Raw genomic sequence first — 16739 nt, forward strand, 5'->3', positions numbered from 1 at the left:
AATGTATCCACAACACACACATATACAAACACAATGTATCCATAACACACATATACACACAATGTATCCACAACACACACATATACACACAATGTATCCATAACACACACATATACACAATGTATCCATAACACACACATACACAATGTATCCATAGCGCACAGATAATCAGCTTTATTGTAGACTCCGCACCCAGTCTCACCAGTACAGAACCAATTATAGCGTAAAGATCCACAATCCAAGTCACGAGAGACGGAGCAGGAAGAGCAGAGAGCGCGTCACTGATCTGCGACGTGGGAACCTTTATTTAGAAGAGACTACAAGTCTCAGAATAAACTCCATAACAGTTAAATATGTACAAAGCCCATAAATAATACATGGGAAAATAATACATGGGAACATAGAAAGCACACACAGATATATGAAGCCGTATAGATGCCTGCCAGCTGGACATGCTGGGTAATGTAGTCCACGCCTGGAGCGCAGGATACTTGGATCATAGTTTAATGACAGAATAGGAAACGTTTTGACACTTGTTGCATTCCTTGACATAACGTAAGACGCAGCAGCAGCAGGACATGTACGTGCGGTCCAGTCCTCATAGCGGCATTCATAGATACGCAGAGAGTCTGAAGCCCTTGTAGGTGGTGCTGGCGGGGAGGTCAGGCACGTTTGTGGGATCATTCTGTCTGTGGACCCTCTGCAGCATCCGAGAGGTTGGGCCCCTCCGGCTCCGGCTGTGCGGCCTCCCCGTCATATATGATATCTTCTGGGTTCGGTGCTGGAGGACAGAACTCCTCATTGGGAAACATCTGATGAAATATATTCTCTGCCTGGAAAACAAAAATATAAAAATAGTAAAAATATGCCAAGAATATGTGCAGTTACAAAGCTAGGAAGACAGAGGGAGCATTATAGCGCGGCGCCTCACCTGCTGCACCGCGACATCATAGCCGAAGCCGGTGTCAGGTCCGCTGCACACAAACACGTTAGAGGGGAGCCCAGTATACGACTGACGCTCGATTACTGACGAGTCTCTCATATTAAAGTACAAAACCCAGAGGGCCTGTGGCTTCTCCAGCTCTGCCCCCCGATCTACAAGAAAAGAACAGTGACATCATCAGTGACAGAGGAAGGACAGTGACATCATCAGTGACAGAGGAAGGACAGTGACATCATCAGTGACAGAGGAAGATCAGTGACATCAGTGACAGAGGAAGATCAGTGACATCAGTGACAGAGGAAGATCAGTGACATCATCAGTGACAGAGAAAGGACAGTGACATCATCAGCGACAGAGGAAGGACCGTGACATCATCAGCGACAGAGGAAGGACCGTGACATCATCAGTGACAGAGGAAGATCAGTGACATCATCAGTGACAGAGGAAGGACAGTGACATCATCAGTGACAGAGGAAGATCAGTGACATCATCAGTGACAGAGGAAGGACAGTGACATCATCAGTGACAGAGGAAGGACAGTGACATCAGTGACAGAGGAAGGACAGTGACATCAGTGACAGAGGAAGATCAGTGACAGAGGAAGGACAGTGACATCATCAGTGACAGAGGAAGGACAGTGACATCATCAGTGACAGAGGAAGGACAGTGACATCATCAGTGACAGAGGAAGATCAGTGACATCAGTGACAGAGGAAGATCAGTGACATCAGTGACAGAGGAAGATCAGTGACATCATCAGCGACAGAGGAAGGACCGTGACATCATCAGCGACAGAGGAAGGACAGTGACATCATCAGTGACAGAGGAAGATCAGTGACATCATCAGTGACAGAGGAAGGACAGTGACATCATCAGTGACAGAGGAAGGACAGTGACATCATCAGTGACAGAGGAAGGACAGTGACATCAGTGACAGAGGAAGATCAGTGACAGAGGAAGGACAGTGACATCATCAGTGACAGAGGAAGGACAGTGACATCATCAGTGACAGAGGAAGGACAGTGACATCATCAGTGACAGAGGAAGATCAGTGACATCAGTGACAGAGGAAGATCAGTGACATCAGTGACAGAGGAAGATCAGTGACATCATCAGTGACAGAGGAAGGACAGTGACATCATCAGCGACAGAGGAAGGACTGTGACATCATCAGCGACAGAGGAAGGACAGTGACATCATCAGTGACAGAGGAAGATCAGTGACATCATCAGTGACAGAGGAAGGACAGTGACATCATCAGTGACAGAGGAAGGACTGTGACATCATCAGTGACAGAGGAAGGACTGTGACATCATCAGTGACAGAGGAAGGACTGTGACATCATCAGTGACAGAGGAAGGACTGTGACATCATCAGTGACAGAGGAAGGACTGTGACATCATCAGCGATAGAGGAAGGACTGTGACATCATCAGTGACAGAGGAAGGACTGTGACTTCATCAGCGATAGAGGAAGGACTGTGACTTCATCAGCGATAGAGGAAGGACAGTGACATCATCAGTAACAGAGGAAGATCAGTGACAGAGGAAGGACAGTGACAGAGGAAGGACAGTGACATCATCAGTGACAGAGGAAGATCAGAGACAGAGGAAGGACAGTGACATCATCAATGACAGAGGAAGGACAGTGACATCATCAGTGACAGGAAGGACAGTGACATCATCAGTGACAGAGGAAGATCAGTGACATCAGTGACAGAGGAAGATCAGTGACATCAGTGACCGAGGAAGATCAGTGACATCAGTGACAGAGGAAGATCAGTGACATCAGTGACAGAGGAAGATCAGTGACATCATCAGTGACAGAGGAAGGACAGTGACATCATCAGTGACAGAGGAAGGACAGTGACATCATCAGTGACAGAGGAAGATCAGTGACAGAGGAAGGACAGTGACATCATCAGTGACAGAGGAAGGGCAGTGACATCATCAGTGACAGAGGAAGGGCAGTGACATCATCAGTAACAGAGGAAGGACAGTGACATCATCAGTGACAGAGGAAGGACAGTGACATCATCAGTGACAGAGGAAGGACAGTGACATCATCAGTAACAGAGAAAGGACAGTGACATCATCAGTGACAGAGGAAGGACAGTGACATCATCAGTGACAGAGGAAGGACTGTGACATCATCAGTGACAGAGGAAGGACTGTGACATCATCAGTGACAGAGGAAGGACTGTGACATCATCAGTGACAGAGGAAGGACTGTGACATCATCAGTGACAGAGGAAGGACTGTGACATCATCAGTGACAGAGGAAGGACTGTGACATCATCAGCGATAGAGGAAGGACTGTGACATCATCAGTGACAGAGGAAGGACTGTGACTTCATCAGCGATAGAGGAAGGACTGTGACTTCATCAGCGATAAAGGAAGGACAGTGACATCATCAGTAACAAAGGAAGGACAGAGACATCATCAATAACAGAGGAAGGACAGTGACATAATCAGCGACAGAGGAAGGACAGTGACATCATCAGTAATAGAGGAAGGACAGTGACATCAGTGACAGATGAAGGACCGTGACATCATCAGTAACAGAGGAAGGACAATGACATCATCAATAAAAGAGGAAGGACATTAACTTAATCAGCGACAGAGGAAGGACAGTGACATCATCAGTAATAGAGGAAGGACAGGGATATCATCAGTGACAGAGGAAGATCAGTGACATCATCAGCGACAGAGGAAGGACAGTGTCATCATCAGTAACAGAGGAAGGACAGTGACGTCATCAGCAACAGAGGAAGATCAGTGACATCAGCGACAGAGGAAGGACAGTGACATCATCAGCGACAGAGGAAGGACAGTGACATCATCAGCGACAGAGGAAGGACAGTGACATCATCAGCGACAGAGGAAGGACAGTGACATCATCAGCGACAGAGGAAGGACAGTGACATCATCAGCAACATTCAGGAAACATTTACATAAGAGGATACCGGCCTAAAGAACAGAACAATACATTACTGCCCGAGCTCCAGACGTTTAATTAGCGTCTCTGGTTCATGATCAAAGCAGCGGCTGCAGCACAGGGGGTCGGCGGCACAGGGGGTCGGCGGCACAGGGGGTAGGCGGCACAGGGGAGCGCGGCACAGGGGAGCGCGGCACAGGGGAGCGCAACACAGGGGAGCGCAACACAGGGGAGCGCAACACAGGGGAGCGCAACACAGGGGAGCGCAACACAGGGGAGCGCAACACAGGGGAGCGCAGCACAGGGAAGCGCAGCACAGGGAAGCGCAGCACAGGGAAGCGCAACACAGGGAAGCGCAACACAGGGGAGCGCAACACAGGGGAGCGCAACACAGGGGAGCGCAGCACAGGGGAGCGCAGCACAGGGGAGCGCAGCACAGGGGAGCGCAGCACAGGGGAGCGCAGCACAGGGGAGCGCAACACAGGGGAGCGCAGCACAGGGGAGCGCAGCACAGGGGAGCGCAACACAGGGGAGCGCAGCACAGGGGAGCGCAACACAGGGGAGCGCAACACAGGGGAGCGCAGCACAGGGGAGCGCAGCACAGGGGAGCGCAGCACAGGGGAGCGCAGCACAGGGGAGCGCAGCACAGGGGAGCGCAGCACAGGGGATCGCAGCACAGGGGAGCGCAACACAGGGGAGCGCAACACAGGGGAGCGCAGAACAGGGGAGCACAACACAAGGGATGGCTCTGCAGTAACGCCGCCCCTCGTGTACCTCATCTGCCGCTATTGTACGGTAAAATGACCCTAAAGAGCCTGAATACTAGATATCTCTAATATCAATGTCTTGGAATGCGCACATATAACGAAGGATGATGGGAAGAGTAGTGCAGCCTATGTAGATAGTAGCTGTAGAGTTAGGTGAAAGCGCAGCACAGAAAGACAGCTCACATAGTGGATGCACAGCAACAGTACTCAGTATACAGGTATACAGCCACCCCCATAATCATCCATCACCCGGATAGTAATGGTGAAAAGGATCAGGATCAGTAATGTAATGTATGCACACAGTGACTGCACCAGCAGAATAGTGAGTGCAGCTCTGGAGTATAATACAGGATGTAACTCAGGATCAGTAATGTAATGTATGTATACAGTGACTGCACCAGCAGAATAGTGAGTGCAGCTCTGGAGTATAATACAGGATGTAACTCAGGATCAGTAATGTAATGTACACAGTGACTGCACCAGCAGAATAGTGAGTGCAGCTCTGGAGTATAATACAAGATGTAACTCAGGATCAGTAATGTAATGTATGTACACAGTGACTGCACCAGCAGAATAGTGAGTGCAGCTCTGGGGTATAATACAGAATGTAACTCAGGATCAGTAATGTATGTACACAGTGACTGCACCAGCAGAATAGTGAGTGCAGCTCTGGGGTATAATACAGGATGTAACTCAGGATCAATAATGTAATGTATGTACACAGTGACTGCACCAGCAGAATAGTGAGTACAGCTCTGGAGTATAATACAGGATGTAACTCAGGATCAGTACACGATCAGTAATGTAATGTATGTACACAGTGACTGCACCAGCAGAATAGTGAGTGCAGCTCTAGAGTATAATACAGGAGGTGACTCAGGATCAGTAATGTAATGTATGTACACAGTGACTGCACCAGCAGAATAGTGAGTGCAGCTCTGGAGTATAATACAGGATGTAACTCAGGATCAGTAATGTAATGTATGTACACAGTGACTGCACCAGCAGAATAGTGAGTGCAGCTCTGGGGTATAATACAGGATGTACAGTAACTCAGGATCAGTAATGTAATGTATGTACACAGTGACTGCACCAGCAGAATAGTGAGTACAGCTCTGGAGTATAATACAGGATGTAGATAATACTATTTATGTAGATTATATATAATCACTTAGTAATATTAAGTTCAGAGAAAACAGGGGCATTTAGCTTTTTTTTCATCAGACTGGAGCCCCCCTTTATACACATTATATAAGTCCAGCTTTGTGTCTTGTGTGACAGATGTCTCCGGACTTCGTTAACGCCGATAATCTCCGGAGCTGTCCTCTGCACACACATCACTGCACGCCGCTCCTGGCAGCAGTCTGTTTGCCGCTCCTTATACATAATGAATACATTGTATAGACCTGTACAGTCGGTGTGGATACATTGTGATCCTCGAGCTGCTCTTACATCTCCATCCCTCTCGTTGTCTTGGGGAGATCGTCACAGACACCCCAGAATACAGAAAATCTACATAAATGTTCGGTGTCAGCTGCAGGCGCCAGAACTTATACAATTACATATTTTGCTGCATCCAACAAAACTGGATTAAATACGTTTTGTATTATTACCGGGATATAAAGAACACGCGGAGATGTCAGACTGAAATGTCAGGGAAGTCATTAATACAAATGTCAGGGTACGGCAATAAACATGACGAGGGGGGCAGCGGAGGCTAATGGATTCCACTAAGCAGATGAAAGTCTCCGCTATACGCGCGTCCCATGTAAGGGACTTATGCTGCGAGCAGCCTGCTGCATCTCCCGGCTGCATCACCGCTGACCTCCGTGCCTCAAATGAGCCGCTAATGGCCGCCATGTTTTTCAGAAATGCCGCATCGCTGATTGGCCGCGGCCGGACCAATCAGCGACCCGGGATTTCCAGGACAGACAGACAGACAGACAGAAAGACAGACGGGATAAGACAATTATATAGATTGATCATATACTTAACATCTCCTTGGAGGCAGGTCCACAGACCGATGATCCAATCCAATGATGCGTCCTCCCGCCCCAGAGGAACCTCATGAGACCATTAGGTAAAGTTTTTAGGATTATTAGGATTTCTGAACCATCAAACTCTGGACTAATAGAATTTACCTGTCCTTAGATTTACTGGTGCAGGAGATATTTTTAGGGGAATCTTTAAGTTTAATTTCAGTGAATATATTATTATGGAGAGAGAAATTTAAAAAAAGTCAGCTCGGCCAATAAGTCAGAATAACGTTAGAGGGAATGTCATTAGCGAGGCTTTTATCATGGATTTTGTAAGGTTAGGGAATCGTTTAAAATGCTAATTAAATCCAACAGCCTGTGAACAAATGGTCTCTTGATAAAATGCAAAAAGCGGCTCAGAGAAAAAAAAAAAGTTTAGAAAGTTGTCAACGTTGGAAAGTTCCAGTGACTCTCAGCAGGAAAATGAATGAACGTCTTTGGTGCAGGTGACTTTGTCTGGCCGACCTGCCATGGGCCACTGCTCGCTCCTTCCACTGATTCATTCTCCCGGACTCCGGCAATATTTATTCTGACATTTTAATTACAATAAGACCAGTGTCTCGTTGACGGCATGAGAAAAAATGGCGAAGTGCAACGCGGGGGGCCCAGGGGAACGCTTAGCGAAAGGATAACGAATACATCATCATGGCTGATCAGACATGATCCTGACCTCAGCTACAACGTGACGGAGAATGGAACCAACATCACTACATAGAAGATACTGGAACAGGAGTGGGTGTGGTTAGCCATATAAGGTAATCAGTGAGCTGCATAGGGTTGGAGGGTGTGGTCAATGCTGAGTGGGCGTGGTTAGCCATATCAGGTAATCAGTGAGCGCTGCATATGGAGGGTGTGATCAATGCTGAGTGGGTGTGGTTAGCCATATAAAGTAATCAGTGAGTGATGCATATGGAGGGTGTGGTCAATGCTGAGTGGGTGTGGTTAGCCATATCAGGTAATCAGTGAGCGCTGCATATGGAGGGTGTGGTCAATGCTGAGTGGGTGTGGTTAGCCATATAAGGTAATCAGTGAGTGATGCATATGGAGGGTGTGGTCAATGCTGAGTGGGTGTGGTTAGCCATATAAGGTAATCAGTGAGCGCTGCGTAGGGTTGGAGGGTGTGGTCAATTCTGAGTAGGTGTGGTTATCCATATAAGGTAATCAGTGAGTGCTGCATATGGAGGGTGTGGTCAATGCTGAGTGGGTGTGGTTAGCCATATAAGGTAATCAGTGAGCGCTGCATATGGAGGGTGTGGTCAATGCTGAGTGGGTGTGGTTAGCCATATAAGGTAATCAGCGAGCGCTGCATATGGAGGGTGTGGTCAATGCTGAGTGGGTGTGGTTAGCCATATAAGGTAATCAGTGAGCGCTGCATATGGAGGGTGTGGTCAATGCTGAGTGGGTGTGGTTAGCCATATAAGGTAATCAGTGAGTGCTGCATATGGAGGGTGTGGTCAATGCTGAGTGGGTGTGGTTAGCCATATAAGGTAATCAGTGAGCGCTGCGTAGGTTTGGAGGGTGTGGTCAATGCTGAGTGGGTGTGGTTAGCCATATAAGGTAATCAGTGAGCGCTGTGTAGGGTTGGAGGGTGTGGTCAATGCTGAGTGGGTGTGGTTAGCCATATAAGGTAATCAGTGAGCGCTGCATATGGAGGGTGTGGTTAATGCTGAGTGGGTCTGGTTAGCCATATAAGGTAATCAGTGAGCGCTGCATATGGAGGGTGTGGTCAATGCTGAGTGGGTGTGGTTAGCCATATAAGGTAATCAGTGAGTGCTGCATATGGAGGGTGTGGTCAATGCTGAGTGGGTGTGGCTAGCCATATAAGGTAATCAGTAAGCGCTGCATATGGAGGGTGTGGTCAATGCTGAGTGGGTGTGGTTAGCCATATAAGGTAATCAGTGAGCTGCATAGGGTTGGAGGGTGTGGTCAATGCTGAGTGGGTGTGGTTATCCATATAAGGTAATCAGTGAGCGCTGCATAGGGTTGGAGGGTGTGGTCAATGCTGAGTGGGTGTGATTAGCCATATAAGGTGATCAGTGAGCGCTGCATAAGGTTGGAGGGTGTGGTCAATGCGGAGTGGGTGTGGTTAGCCATATAAGGTAATCAGTGAGCGCTGCATTGGGTTGGAGGGTGTGGTCAATGCTGAGTGGGTGTGGTTAGCCATATAAGGTAATCAGTGAGCGCTGCATATGGAGGGTGTGGTCAATGCTGAGTGGGTGTGGTTAGCCATATAAGGTAATCAGTGAGTGCTGCATATGGAGGGTGTGGTCAATGCTGAGTGGGTATGGTTAGCCATATAAGGTAATCAGTGAGCGCTGCGTAGGGTTGGAGGGTGTGGTCAATTCTGAGTAGGTGTGGTTATCCATATAAGGTAATCAATGAGTGCTGCATATGGAGGGTGTGGTCAATGCTAAGTGGGTGTGGTTAGCCATATAAGTTAATCAGTGAGTGATGCATATGGAGGGTGTGGTCAATGCTGAGTGGGTGTGGTTAGCCATATAAGATAATCAGTGAGCGCTGCATATGGAGGGTGTGGTCAATGCTGAGTGGGTGTATTTAGCCATATAAGGTAATCAGTGAGCGCTGCATATGGAGGGTGTGGTCAATGCTGAGTGGGTGTGGTTAGCCATATAAGGTAATCAGTGAGCGCTGCGTAGGGTTGGAGGGTGTTGTCAATGCTGAATGGGTGTGGTTAGCCATATAAGGTAATCAGCGAGCGCTGTGTAGGGTTGGAGGGTGTGGTCAATGCTGAGTGGGTGTGGTTAGCCATATAAGGTAATCAGTGAGCGCTGCATATGGAGGGTGTGGTCAATGCTGAGTGGGTCTGGTTAGCCATATAAGGTAATCAGTGAGCGCTGCATATGGAGGGTGTGGTCAATGCTGAGTGGGTGTGGTTAGCCATATAAGGTAATCAGTGAGCGCTGCGTAGGGTTGGAGGGTGTTGTCAATGCTGAATGGGTGTGGTTAGCCATATAAGGTAATCAGCGAGCGCTGTGTAGGGTTGGAGGGTGTGGTCAATGCTGAGTGGGTGTGGTTAGCCATATAAGGTAATCAGTGAGCGCTGCATATGGAGGGTGTGGTCAATGCTGAGTGGGTCTGGTTAGCCATATAAGGTAATCAGTGAGCGCTGCATATGGAGGGTGTGGTCAATGCTGAGTGGGTGTGGTTAGCCATATAAGGTAATCAGTGAGCGCTGCATATGGAGGGTGTGGTCAATGCTGAGTGGGTGTGGTTAGCCATATAAGGTAATCAGTGAGCGCTGCATATGGAGGGTGTGGTCAATACTGAGTGGGTGTGGCTAGCCATATCAGGTAATCAGTGAGCGCTGCATAGGGTTGGAGGGTGTGGTCAATGCTGAGTGGGTGTGATTAGCCATATAAGGTGATCAGTGAGCGCTGCATAGGGTTGGAGGGTGTGGTCAATGCGGAGTGGGTGTGGTTAGCCATATAAGGTAATCAATGAGCGCTGCATTGGGTTGGAGGGTGTGGTCAATGCTGAGTGGGTGTGGTTAGCCATATAAGGTAATCAGTGAGCACTGCAAAGGGTTGGAGGGTGTGGTCAATGCTGAGTGGGTGTGATTAGCCATATAAGATAATCAGTGAACGCTGCATAATGTTGGAGGGTGTGGTCAATGCTGAGTGGGTGTGGTTAGCCAAATAAGGGGAATTCTACTGTAAATAATGTGCAGAGCACATGATCGGTGGGTGTGGCCAATTAGCTGGCGTGGTTATAAATACACAGTACATGATTTGTGGGCGTGACCAATGATCAGTGAGCGTGATCATCAGTATACTTTAGATAATGAGCAAAACACATATGTGGGCGTGACCATCGATCTGTGGGTGTGGTAGGTGATCAGTGGGTGTGGCCATCAGTATATTGTAGCTATATTTACAGCATAGAATTAGTGGGTGTGGCCAGTCAGTGGGTGTGGTCATCATATGGTAATATTTAGTGATTATACCATTGGTGGGTGTGGTCAATATTCAGTGGGTGTGGCTGTTATACTGTAGCTATTTACAGCACAGGATTGGTGGGTGTGGCCACCATTATATGGTAATATTTAGTGACTATTGTATTGGTGGGCGTGGCCAGCGGCCCGTGGGTGTGGCCATCAGTACTGGACTGGTGGCGTGCGGCTATATTCCTGCCTCTCACCTTCCTCTGAGTCGAGTGTGAACAGCTTCTTCACGACCGGTTCCAGGTCTTCTCGTGCCGTCACCTTGGAGGACGCACACGTCAGATGGACGAGATCTGCAGACAGACATTTAATTAGGACATTGAAATGAGCCCCACGATAAATCGCAAGTTACCGGCATTCACCATCTGGGCTCTGCTACACCGATGCCGATTGTATCAATCAATTGTTACATGCTGCAGTCTATATTCTTAAAGGGACGGTCCATTCCGGTGAGCATTACCGATTCTTAATCCAATCTGATAACAGTTCTTTCGTCAGTCATTGTTGTGACTTTCACCAGAGGTAAGTGACCAGGGGAAGGCATGCTGCGCCTTGTAGTTCCACAGAAAGGAGTCTGGACATCAAAAACGAAGCCAAAACATCTCGGGAAAATTGATGAAAAGTTCTAGTTTTGGGTGTTGTTATCTTCCGTTAACGCTTGATGTGTCTCCTCATTAGGTAAAGTAAGGCAACAATACTGAAAGGAACGGCGTAATTAATAGACGCGCCGGCCGACAAATACAAAACATCATTTGGTTCTACAAAGCGACTGTCTGATGCCCATTGGCAATCAAAGGACACTTTAAGTCTCCAAAGACTTTGGTATACAACTTCCATAAACTTTTAATGAACCGGATTTTTTTTTTTTCCTTTATCGCAGGAGATCAAAGTCTTAACGAGGTACAATCTCCTTTTCATGTTTAATAATAATTAGTCTCATCTGGTTTGGTGGCGTAATCCGATCATAGCTCTAAACAGTGGGGCCTATGTAGTCTACAACCCGACAATTATCTCGCCCACTGACACACGGAGCCGGGCCGCGGAGGACGGGAGCGCCGAGCGCCACCGGACCGGGAGGAAGACAGTCATTTAGATTTTTAATAAAATCTGCTCTAATTATTTACTAAACTTTTTTTTTTTTTTTTTTTTTTTTTTTACCTTTTGCCCAAAAAGGAGGCAACATTGTAACAATGAGATGAAAAGCACAAAGCTCCCATCACCGAGACCCGGGGGGTGACGGGACTGACTGCGGATGAAACGCGCTGCGGACGCTAAGGAGCTTCACTGTGGGAACCTTGGGATCTTTTCCGCAGCAGCAAAACCCAATACTGTGCGTTTGATTGCAAAAATGACGCAGATTTCACAGGAAACGGTAACATCTCTTCTGCAAGAACCCGGATCTGGGAGCATAACCCACCTGAGTCATTACCCACCACCCAGCTTTCCTAGACTGCGGCGATTCATCCTCGTTTGTCGTCCCAATATATAATTTAGCAGACGCATTATTCAGGGGTCTGAGAAAGCTGAGTGGCCATATTGATAGCCCCCTAAAACGTGAGCAGATTTGCGGGAGAAAATCTTACGGGCGACTGCACTGAATGAACGCAAAACCAACATGTCCATCACCCAGCTTTTCCGGGAGCCTGCCCCGTTGTGCTTTTATTTCTGCCCTTAGTAGCCTCATCAACTACTGACAGCAGATCCGACCAATGTATAACTAATCGGATGTACCCAGCAGGTGTTTGGGAAAGCTGGGTGGCTATAGCCTTTATATATATCATTTATATTCATATTACTGCAGACATGGGCAGATTTACCCTTCACAATCCGTAAAGCTGGATCATCACCTCTAATTAAAAGCCGCCCCTCAATACAGTTATTGTACAGGTCGTCACCCAGCTTTCCCAGACTCACCAGCTGTGGTCCCGTCCCCCCCATGCTTTCCCTAAGCATCCCACAGGAAAATGAGTAGGTTTGCCCTTCAGGAGTCTGGGATTGTTGGAAACTTATTGCTTCCCTTTAGACTCCCCGCCGGCGTCGCCCCCTCCCCCTGCCTGGAGGATTGGGGGCATCTGTTAATCACACTACTTAGCGGATGAGGAACACTGTCGTTAAGAAGGGAAACATTAAGGCAAAGACTAATTGATTTAAAATAGGTTTTATAGATTTTTGCTCCAGTCGGTTATAAAATCATCAGATCCGCCGGCGTTTAATTTCAATATCGCCTTTCTGGTGTCATCCCGGGTCTGACGGACTCATAAACCCTCATCAGCGCGGCTCCTGATTAGGTTTGATTTACTCCGGCGGAGCGGCATCAGTCACCGCGCGGCCGGCATTTGTCTGCAGGTAATTCTCCGGGGAGAAGAGCGATGAGCGTTCGGAGCAGCAGCGTACGCCGCGCCATCATTAACGCCAGCAAAATTATTATTTTTTATTTTTTTTAAGGAGGAACCGAGCAAACGAGTTTGGTTGGTTCCGGTCAGCTGGCGATACCGATTACGGGGCTGTCATTCCTGCCGGGTGATCAAAGGCCAGAGATTTGTATATTTATCTTCCGCCATTGTCTGAAGGCGCCGATCGCTCACTCCGATCTCATTAACTCTTAATGAAGTGCTCACGCCGAGCGCGGGGGATTTATGGGAAACGCGTTTCATCACCAGTAAATATTTTCCAGGACGATTTGTTAGTGTTAATGTATCAGGACGGGGGGTGGGGGGTGGGGTGGGAGAGCGACAGGAGGCTTCTCCTGAGGAACGACACCGACAAACAAAAAGCACACAGGTCAACAGGTCTCTGTACAGCGCCGTGGTATCTGCTGGTGCCATACAAATGTCGGGGAATTATTATTATCTTTATACAACGTTCTGAAGTTAAAGGGATACGGCGCCATGTTGTATCAGACCTCTAACGTTGCTGCGTCTTATTGTCCGGAAATCTAAGCCACAAAATCTGCGCTAAAATTTACACCAATTTCTGGTTAGTTGTATTGTAAACACTATTAGTTACTATGAGGCCACGCCCCTCGTGCGAAACCACACCCATTTGTATAATCAGTTTTAAAAAGTGTCAAAAATAGAAGACAAAAGAGAAAAAAAATTATTGTGCCAAAAATGTTCACTTTTTATGTTGTAAAACTCCTGATAAATTCCGAAATTAACAATGTTTGACACTTAAGTGACGCCACAAACTCCGCCCCCATGGGAACACCACCACAAACTCCACCCCCATGGGAACACCACCACAAACCCCACCCCCATGGGAACACCACCACAAACCCCACCCCCATGGGAACACCACCAAAACCCCACCCCCATGGGAACACCACCACAAACTCCGCACCCATGTGAACACCACCATAAACCCCACCCCCATGGGAACACCACCACAAACCCCACCCCCATGGGAACACCGCCACAAACCCCACCCCCATGTGAACACCACCACAAACCCCACCCCCATGGGAATACCACCACAAACCCCACCCCCATGGGAACACCGCCACAAACCCCACCCCCATGGGAACACCACCACAAACCCCACCCCCATGGGAACACCACCACAAACCCCACCCCCATGGGAACACCACCACAAACCCCACCCCCATGTGAAAACCGCCACAAACCCCACCCCCCACAGGAACACAACCACAAACTCCGCCCCCATGTAAACACCGCCACAAACCACACCCCCATGGGAACACCACCACAAACTCCGCACCCATGGGAACACCGCCACAAACTCCGCCCCCATGTGAACACTGCCACAAACTCCGCCCCCATGTGAACACCACCACAAACTCCGCCCCCATGTGAACACCACCACAAACTCCGCCCCCACGGGAACACCACCACAAACCCCACCTCCACGGGAACACCATTACAAACTCCGCCCCCCATGGGAACACCATTACAAAATCCTCCCCCATGGGAACACCACGACAAACTCCGCCCCCATGGGAACACCACGACAAACTCCGCCCCCATGAGAACACCATGACAAACTCCGTCCCCATGTGAACACTGCCACAAACCCCGTCCCCATGTGAATACCACCACAAACTCCGCCCCCACGGGGGACACCACCACAGACCCCACCTCCACGGGAACACCATTACAAACTCCGCCCCCCATGGGAACACCATTACAAACTCCGCCCCCATGGGAACACCACGACAAACTCCGCCCCCATGGGAACACCACGACAAACTCCGCCCCCATGAAAACACCATGACAAACTCCGCCCCCATGTGAACACTGCCACAAACCCCGTCCCCACTGGAACACCGCCACCTTTCCCTTTAACGTAAACCCAGCCCCCTTTCATCATGGGACAATAGGCAAATATGAAATCATCCCCCTATAAAGGACACACATTTCTCTTCTGTGCTGACAGTTTGTTACAATGTATCAGCGCAGGCTCCCCAGCTCACAGCGGATTGCATACAATTTTGACAAACCCTCAGCTGTGAGCAGGAGCACTGATTCACACCACGTGGCATATGCCCCCGCATGGGCCGGGGCGCACAGGACTCCTCTCCGGCTGAATGGTGTAGCGCAGTCTGTATTGCGCGGTATTTAGGGTTTTCGTCGGTGGAAACCATAACGTGACGTGTGGGAAGACCCAGACTATAACTGGCGCCATCTATGGAGCAGTAAGGGTAAAGCGTCTGACGGTCTGCACCCTTGTGCCCTGAAAGAGTGAGGAAATGGGGGAGGAAGACGAGGGTAATCGCTGCTCCTTCTACGAGCTGACGGCGGGTCAGAGGCCGGAGGAAGAGCACCGAGACAAAAACCCGCGGGGACGACATAATGCCATGTGACAAATATACAGACGCCCCCTATATGAGGGGAGAGGCAGAGAATGAAATCCTGCCAGATCCACAGCAGCACAGAGTATTTCAGGAGACAGAGGGGCTGGGACTGCCGTGTCCTGAGGTCGACCTTGCTACTTACAAGTGTTTTTCACACACGTGTTGGTGGAGGCGCAGAGCTCGGTCAGGTGCACGGCGGACCGCCGCTCATCATCCGGGGAAACCGTCAGGACAGAAATCTACGGGAAGGAGAGAAGCGGCTTAAAGTCAGCGGGAAAAGCAGGCGGTGTCGCAGTGATGTACAAAACACAGAGACCAATGATGGATACGAGAGATACAAAACACAGAAACCAGTGATGGATACAGACACAACAAAGATACAAAACACAGAGACCAGTGATGGATACAGATACACGAGAGATACAAAACACAGAGACCAGTGATGGATACAGATACAACAAAGATACAAAACACAGAGACCAGTGATGGATACAGACACAACAAAGATACAAAACACAGAGACCAGTGATGGATACAGACACAACAAAGATACAAAACACAGAGACCAGTGATGGATACAGACACAACAAAGATACAAAACACAGAGACCAGTGATGGATACAGACACACGAGAGATACAAAACACAGAGACCAGTGATGGATACAGATACAACAAAGATACAAAACACAGAGACCAGTGATGGATACAGACAAAACAAAGATACAAAACACAGAGACCAGTGATGGATACAGACACACGAGAGATACAAAACACAGAGACCAGTGATGGATACAGACACAACAAAGATACAAAACACAGAGACCAGTGATGGATACGAGATACAAAACACAGAGACCAGTGATGGATACGAGAGATACAAAACACAGAGACCACTGATGGATACAGACACAACAAAGATAAAAAACACAGAGACCAGTGATGGATACAGACACAACAAAGATACAAAACACAGAGACCAGTGATGGATACAGACACAACAAAGATACAAAACACAGAGACCAGTGATGGATAGAGACACAACAAAGATACAAAACACAGAGACCAGTGATGGATACAGACACAACAAAGATACAAAACACAGAGACCAGTGATGGATACAGACACACGAGAGATACAAAACACAGAGACCAGTGATGGATACAGACACACGAGAGATACAAAACACAGAGACCAGTGATGGATACAGACACACGAGAGATACAAAACACAGAGACCAGTGATGGATACAGACACAACAAAGATACAAAACACAGAGACCAGTG

The 16739-nt window shown here is 48.4% G+C and overlaps 1 protein-coding gene across 1 annotated transcript in view; it reads right to left on the reverse strand.

Moving 5' to 3' along the window:
* Positions 1 to 389: 389 nt before the first annotated feature.
* The window catches only part of CHM (CHM Rab escort protein), a 164511-nt gene continuing 148161 nt past the window's right edge, over positions 390 to 16739 (reverse strand). The window contains exons 12-15 of the mRNA XM_073642172.1: positions 15598 to 15694; positions 10843 to 10938; positions 932 to 1095; positions 390 to 833 (exon numbers count right to left, since the gene is read on the reverse strand). Of these exons, the coding sequence (XP_073498273.1) occupies positions 681 to 833; positions 932 to 1095; positions 10843 to 10938; positions 15598 to 15694 (510 nt within the window). The 3' untranslated portion in view covers positions 390 to 680. The remainder of the gene's footprint in view (positions 834 to 931; positions 1096 to 10842; positions 10939 to 15597; positions 15695 to 16739) is intronic.

Source organism: Phyllobates terribilis, unplaced genomic scaffold (assembly GCF_046119375.1).
Source record: "Phyllobates terribilis strain yellow unplaced genomic scaffold, ASM4611937v1 Scaffold_7__3_contigs__length_470593459, whole genome shotgun sequence".
Taxonomy (NCBI): domain Eukaryota; kingdom Metazoa; phylum Chordata; class Amphibia; order Anura; family Dendrobatidae; genus Phyllobates; species Phyllobates terribilis.